The sequence below is a fragment of the Limulus polyphemus genome, unplaced genomic scaffold (genome assembly GCF_000517525.1).
Source record: "Limulus polyphemus unplaced genomic scaffold, Limulus_polyphemus-2.1.2 Scaffold6482, whole genome shotgun sequence".
Lineage (NCBI taxonomy): Eukaryota > Metazoa > Arthropoda > Merostomata > Xiphosura > Limulidae > Limulus > Limulus polyphemus.
The window spans coordinates 30,007-38,203 of NW_013672092.1; the positions used below are offsets into that span (position 1 = coordinate 30,007).

The window sequence follows — 8,197 nt, forward strand, 5'->3', positions numbered from 1 at the left end:
CATCCACCGCCAATTCTTGGGCTATTTTTTTATCAACGAATAGTGTGATTGACCGTCACAATATAACGCCCCCACGGCTGAAAGGGCGAGCATGTTTGGTGGGACGGGGATTCGAACCCAAGACCCTCAGATTGTGAATCGAGCGCCCTAACCACCTGGCCATGCCGTTGTAAAGATAATTATTGTTTGTTTGTTTGTAATTATGCACAAAGCTACACAATGGGCTATCTGTGCTCTGCCCACCACGGGTATCGAAACCAGGTTTCTAGTATTGTAAGTCCGCAGATATACCGCTGTGCCACTAGGGAGCAAGATAATTATTAACATCATAAATATTTAATTGTCTCTAAAACAAAGAAACTGTGTCAAATTAGCTCAAAGTCTCCAAAACAATGAGACTGTCAAATTAGCTCAATGTCTCTAAAACAACGAAACTATATCAAATTAGCTCAAAGTCTCCAAAACAATGAGACTGTCAAATTAGCTCAAAGTCTCTAAAACAACGAAACTGTGTTAATTTGTCACAGTTTCGTTGTTTTAGAGACTTTGAGTTAATTTGACCTCAAAGTCTCTAAAACAACGAAACTGTGTCAAATTAGCTCAAAGTCTCTAAAACAACGAAACTGTGTCAAATTAGCTCAAAGTCTCTAAAACAACGAAACTGTGTCAAATTAGCTCAAAGTCTCTAAAACAACGAAACTGTGTCAAATTAGCTCAAAGTCTCCAAAACAATGAGACTGTCAAATTAGCTCAAAGTCTCTAAAACAACGAAACTGTGTCAAATTAACTCAAAGTCTCTAAAACAACGAAACTGTGACAAATTAACTCAAAGTCTCTAAAACAACGAAACTGTGTCAAATTAGACTCAAAGTCTCTAAAACAACGAAACTGTGTCAAATTAGCTCAAAGTCTCTGAAACAACGAGACTGTGTCAAATTAGCTCAAAGTCTCTAAAACAACGAAACTGTGTCAAATTAGCTCAAAGTGGAAAATTATTGTAAAGATACCAGTAATTCCATTTGTCTTCACAACTGCCCGAGAACAAGAAATCGAACAATAAACAATATATAGTCACCGAAGCTGTGGTTTTACACCATAAAACAGCAAGAATATCTTTGTTACCATGACATCGGAAAGGTAGTAATCATCCTGTAAATAAGTCCTGTTGCTAGGATTTGATACCATAAAAGAACCAGAGTTTTCTAGATATCTGGAAATTAAAAGGAAACAACAAGCTGCATATAGTTTTTATTGCGATAGTTTGATTCATTAGAGAGTGAAAAGTTACCGTTTACGATAGCGAACAAGTTATGGAAGATTCGAACCGTGATTCTTACGTTGTTTTATCACAATAATCCTTGAATTTAATGGTCTGTACGAATTCTGAAATATCTTGAGTTAAATGAACACGTGTTCCCGACATGTCTAAAGAAATTAAATAGGAAAAGAAAAGTTTCTAAGTTATTTTTTTATTAACATGATGAAAAACGCTTCCGCTGATCACAAGTTATTCTAAATTGTATGGAGGAAAGATGAGAAACACCAAAAAAAAACAAATCTTAAAACAAAGCCGAGGAAAAATTATAACGAACTTTTTCTTTGGTTCGACAACGTTGTTTAGCCAGATATCAACTATTTAGGCATCATTATTCGTTTTCTAGTTTTCGTTTCGGTTTTTGTATTTCCGTTTCCAGAGAACCATGTTTTTTGTGGTTCTTCTTCACAGAGATCAGCAGTGATGGTTTCCTTTGATATTGCGATGCGTCGACACCCAGGAGAGTTGTTGACGTACTTTCTTTTGCATCAAAGAATTGATTTTCTCATTTCCCTTAACCCTGACTAGTACGCCTAACCACGCTGAGCTAACACTACACTGTTGTTACTAAGCGCTGACGCCTAGCGGGAATATTTATAGTTATAAATAATTTTAACGAATGAACAAATATATAAGTTACGTAACTTGTGGACACTTTATTACAGAATTACCAACTCCAAACCTTAATTATAATTAAATGATATCTCCTAGGACTAACCATAGTAAATCATGATTTTGGCTCACATTGTTTCTGATAACTTATACATCTGGAAAAAAAATAATACCGCATATTTCCAAGAAAACAGGTGTTTAATGGTTGTTATGGTTACAGCTACAGCTGACTGTACTAAATTTTGGCCAGTTTCGAGAATGTAGGGTTATATATTATGATGTTATTTGAGTATTTGTAACCAAGTCTTCAGCTATTTCAGTGCTTGTAACGCCGTTTATAAACAAATCATAAACGTGAGGCCTATGTTTCTATATTTTATTCACTTTGAGATCCGAGTACACAGTTAATACGTAATAAAGGAATGGATTAAATATATATACTTGTGAATCAATTAGGTAAAACATTCTTAATAAATCAGAAAGGTAGAGAGTTTTTTTATATTTTGTTTTATGTCATTAATTAAGAATTGTAAACTAGTTTAGTAAGAAACTTAAAATAAGCTCTGGAAACCTACCGCTTAAACTAAACTGTTTAACCTAACTTATACTCTTGAGTTATAGACATCTCACGTACGATATTTGCATACACAGTACACGGAGACTACGTTTGATCGTTGTCATGGCAACGAATTCCTGTTAACGTCGATAATTCTCAACTTCATAGTTATTGACATCATCAGCTTAAAATGAGCGAAATGAGTATTTAACAACAAATTTTTCCTTTACAAAGACTGTAAATAGTTAATTTTATATTTATCATAATAAGAGAGTGTGTTTTTTTTTAGTTAATTTCAGTGTTACTTCTTTTATTAATAATTATATATATTTTCTTTTATAATATTTTACAAAGTATATGAAAAGCTGTTGCCCACTGTTTTCGTTTTTGCCTGTAATCAAAAGAACTGTTCCACGGCCAAGTCACTGCTGAGTATCTTCTATTACCTAGTGAATAAATCATACACTGATCCCGTACATTAGAATTACTTAGACATATTGCTAAACTCTAGCCAGTATAGAAGCGTTGCCATGGAAACAGTAGCTATTGCCATGTTACATTGTCTTACCATCTGCCTTTTTCCTACAAGTCTGATAAATACGGGCACTAAAATTGAAACTGGAATTGCAGTCGATAAGCAAGGAAGTTTTTTATTCTTTATTTTGCTACACATCCAAACAAATTGACTAATCTAGTTGCCATTCTAGGCTTAGTACAAGTTCTCTAACGGAATAACTCAAATTCGATTTCCACTCAGACTCGTGAATTCAGGTTTTTAATCCTTTATACTTTTATTTCTTAATTTATGAAGATAATTAAGGATAAATACAGTTAGTTAATACAGTATTAACGGCTGGTATAGGGGGAATAACATCTCCATTCGTTACACCTACGACTTTCGCTTGACCTTTAAAAAGCTGCAATTGACTCTAATGGTCTAATATTAATGTATCCGCGGTTATAAGACACGGAGCTTTGAGCGAGAAGTTCCATTCATTAAAAGCAAAATATGAAATCATTTAATACATTTATTTCCTGCATTAAACTGTAAGAATGCATCAACCAGTTACTTTTTTAAAGAATGTAGAGAAAGTGATCTAATTAATTATAGATTCATTGCTTTATTATCAGTTATATCAAAACGTTTTGATAAGTAATCAAAGAAAAACTTATAAGATCTTTTGATTAAGTAAATTTCTTCTCTAATTCACAATTCGAGTACAGGAGAAAAAAAATGGATGCAGAGGATGCACTAATTAAGGTGATTAAGTAAATTAAAATATTTCACTAATGATGATAACTTAACATGCTCTTTTTTTTTTAGGCATAACAAAAAGTTTTGATGCAATGTATTAGATACAAAACGAGGGATTGAAAATTAATACTATCATAAGCAATGCAATGAAATACTTTTGGAGTACCCTAGGGATCAGGTTCGGGTTCATTATCATTTTAATTCTATCCAAATTATTTCTGTAAAATTAAGTTTAATGGAGATATAACTACTTTACAGTTGATTCAGTTTAATTTATAATGGAAATTTGGATAATGACATCATCAAAAAATAAATGATTATTGCAAATATATAAAGAAGTACCTTAATAAAAATTTATACTTCAATGTTAAAGAAACAGTTTTTCTCTGAAAGAATCAAAGTAAATACTTGAAAATAGTCCCATATAAAAAAACTGTATAAGTAAGTATTTACATAATAAAAATATTGTAAACGTTATATATATATATATATATATTTTATACGAATAAGTATATTTTGTTTGTAATTAAGCACAAAGCTACACAATGAGCTAGCTGTGCTCTGCCCACCACGGGTATCGAAACCTGGTTTCTAGCGTTGTAAGTCCGCTAGGGGGGCTACATTTTATAAATTAGAATATATTACCATTACGTAAATTATATATTTATAAAACATTAAATAGACTTAGCAAAGATATGTCCAAATGACAAAAAATTATACTCAATATATGAAACATAAGCTTAAAAGCTTGAGAATTTACAAATTCACAAATTAAAAAGGAAATATTTGAAAATAGTTATTTCTATCAGGCACCAAACTTTTATAATAATATTCCAAGTAAAATAAAACCAATATTTAATAGTAAATACATATAAATTGGCATTAAAATGGATAACTAATATTGATGAGTCTGAAAATCTATTTATAGTATATATATATAAAGTTGAAAGAAAACGTTTAAATATTGTTAATCTGTATTAAAAATCTTGTATATTCAATGGTAATTTATGTATTGTTATTAATGTGTTTATTTATTATAAATAATACTTATCTTAACTTTATAAAGCGAACATGTTCCATATTCCATAATGTGTTTTGTAAAATTTTCAAATTTTGGAAACGTTTTTTCAATTTCAGACAATACCCCCTTTTGTATAGCTAATCTAATAATGGTGTACAAAATGTGTCAGTCATTTCCCTTCTACTATCGAAACTTGTTCTGCGAGAACAAAAGTTGATAATTTAGATTTTATTCAAATGATCTCTTCGCTCGTCTTGTTATACACTGAAGTCAATGATCAGGGGTATCGAATCCATGTTTCATTTTAGAATATAAGTCTCAAACTGGTGTTTGTTTTCTGTGCATAACTTACGTATAGAATCGTCTCAAAATCATGTTTGGTATCTTGTTTAAGCTTAATTATAACTTAGGGTTTTAGACTGATGTTTGTTTTCTTAGTATAATTCGCGTATATGACCGTTTCAAAACCGTGTTTTAATATCTTGTTTAGTCTACAAACTGTTTGCCTATCACTTGTTTGATTCTGTGTATAGCTTTCAACATTTTTTTAAAAACCATCAAAATCTAACGTTTAATTCCTCCTTCAGTTTTGCTGTAGAATAACCCAAACAATTCGACCCCTCACCTGACTGAGTTATATTTCAATACCCACCCACCGAAACATCCCTCTATAAGTACAATTATACTCAACTTGACCATGTTTGACATGAAGTTTAAAACAGCTCAATCACAATGAACCTGAACATTGTCTTGCTGTTGAGCCAGCCAATGATATATTTCTTGTATACAGGTCTCATCCTGGAAGGTGTCGACCCTGCCATCGGTTATCACGCCATTGTAAAAGAAAATGAAAAAACGGTGGAAGTGACTCCCGAAATTAAGGTTGTAGGTGGTAAGTTCTTACTTTTTAATTCACCATTCCAATTTTGCTGTAAAATATTCAATACTTTTTATAAGGCGTATTATTTTTATATAAATATACATTTAGTGTTTCTTTATCCTAGTTAAATTCTTATGTTCCACAAGTGATTTCTCTAAACTTGACAAACTCTCAGAGCCAATTGTTCTTCGAAATCCATAGAGAACTGTTTCCACATAGATGTTGTTCGACGAATAGTGAGAGGCTTAAAAGTGAAACTAAATAAATACCTTTAACGAGCATGTTCGGTTAAAACATTAACAAAATCGTAGCAGATCTGTGGTCACGAGAATCCCTTTACATAATGACAAGTCTGTTGACCCTAGCGGTGTGATGTTAAGTGTATCTCACGAAAGATACGTCTCATCTTCAGAAATAGCCCTATAGTTATTTAACGTTATTTGTGAATTTGTTTATCCGCGAAATCCTTTCACACTTTTGGAGCTAACAGGACCAAACTAGGCAGGTGGACTCGAGGTGGCCTGGGGGGTGCCCTTATTCATATGGCGTACCCCCCTCCCACCAAGGAGAAACGGGGGGGGGGGATATAACGCGCTCGGAAGTTCGCCCAGGCATCCGTGGAGACCCAGGAGTAGGTTTTCACATTCTCTGAAGGACGAGATTCTCTTGTTGCAGGGTTTTATCTACTTGCAATAGATGGATTAAAACAGTCATTCGTTAGCTGTATTTTACCCCATCTATCGTGTGGAAAGGAACTCATGATGATTTCTCTCTAAAAACTTCTGTAGCGAAACTCAGATTTCATTTAGAAAAAAAAGTTGCCGGATCAGTTATGATCACGAAAGTTGCCGGATCACTTATGTTTGTTTGTTTTTGAATTTCGCGCAAAGCTACACGAGGGCTATCTGCGCTAGCCGTCCCTAATTTTGCAGTGTAAGACTAGAGGGAAGGCAGCTAATCATCACCAACCACCGCCAACTCTTGGACTACTCTTTTATTTATTTATTTATTTATTTTCATTTAGAATTTTTTCGTATCATTGTGTGAAATATGGTGAATAAGATGTTACTAATATACTGACGAAATGCGCAATGTACGAGTATATTTCTGTAAATGTTAATCCTATGACTGAGCCACAAGTATAATTTCATGTTTTAACAGGACTGTAATAAACACTACGTTAAAAAAAGCAGAGAACACATCAATATTATATCAAAATTGGAAAGAAGAACTGTTGAGTTCTCAGACCGAAGTGTGTATTTGTTAAGAAGTCATTGCAATGAGTACTTATTAAAATGTTTGTAAAACAAACCCATTATAAATACAAATTCTATCTTGTAAAATTCAGCCAGTCAACAGAAATAACAAATGTGAATCGATAAGTGAAAGTTGGGATTGTTCTTTTTAATTTATAAAATCGAATTACGCGTGAATATTTTCCCTCTTGATTTATTATTCTCATGTTAAAAAAGAAAATTACTATTGTAATCCTACTTTCTTTTGTTTGTTTAAATTTCGCGCAAAGCTACACGAGGCCTATCTGCACTAGCCGTCCCTAATTTAGCAGTGTAAGACTAGAGGGAAGGCAGCTAGTCATCACCACCCACCGACAACTCTTAGGCTACTCTTTTACCAACGCCTAGTGGGATTGACTGTCACATCATAACGCCCCCACGTTTGGTGTGACGGGGATTCGAACCCGTGACCCTCAGATTGCGAGTCGAGCGCCCTCACCACCTGGCTATGCCGGGCCACTTTCTATGTAGAAATATTTTTGAATGTTTAGTTCTTTTGCTTGCGGTAGGATGTGTTTAGTCGAGTGACAAACAGTACCAGGGTTGTACTATTGTCTCTAATATCATCTGGACCAGTCATATAAGTAAAGGCAGATTATACCCTTTGATGTGTAACTTCCATTGTAACTAGGCCTGGCATGGCCTCATGGCTATGGTGCTCGACTCGTAACTTCAGGGTCGCGGGATTGAAACCCGTCATTGAACATGCTCGCCCTCTCAGCCGTGGGGGCGATATAATGTTACGGTAAATCGCACTATTCGTTGGCGGCGGGTGGTGTTGACTAGCTGCATATTCTTTAGTATACCATTGCTACATTATGGACGGCTAGCGCAGATAGTCCACGAGTAGCTTTGTGCGAAATTCAAACCAAACTTAACCAACCGTTATTATTAATCCGAGCAAGTGAGAAAATAACTTGCGATTGGTTAAGCTATAAAATGATAATTTTGTTTGTGGATTGTGATTGGATCATTCCAGTGCGATCTAAGCGTATCTCGGTACTGTTGCCAGCGTTTCGTTTAAATTAAGTTCAAATCCCATTGAATTCCACTTTATTTCTTTCATTCAGCATCACAGTTGTTCTTTATATCTAATTAATTTTTTGTTTAGGGTATAATAAACCTTTGTTCTTACGTCGCCTTTTATCACCACATGCGCCTTTTGGTTCACTTTGGTTATCTAAACCCTTCCTCTAATCTTTCAGATATATTGCAGACGTTAGGTGAAGTGTACGTTAATTATTCTAAGTTAAGATTACCACA

At 33.9% G+C, this 8,197-nt stretch overlaps 1 protein-coding gene across 1 annotated transcript in view; it reads left to right on the plus strand.

Moving 5' to 3' along the window:
• Positions 1-8,197, plus strand: part of LOC106473757 (calsyntenin-1-like) — a gene marked incomplete at its 3' end in the record, with an annotated part of 40,311 nt that overhangs the window by 18,796 nt on the left and 13,318 nt on the right. The window contains exon 2 of the mRNA XM_013934437.1: positions 5,550-5,651. Within this exon, the coding sequence (XP_013789891.1) occupies positions 5,550-5,651 (102 nt within the window). The remainder of the gene's footprint in view (positions 1-5,549; positions 5,652-8,197) is intronic.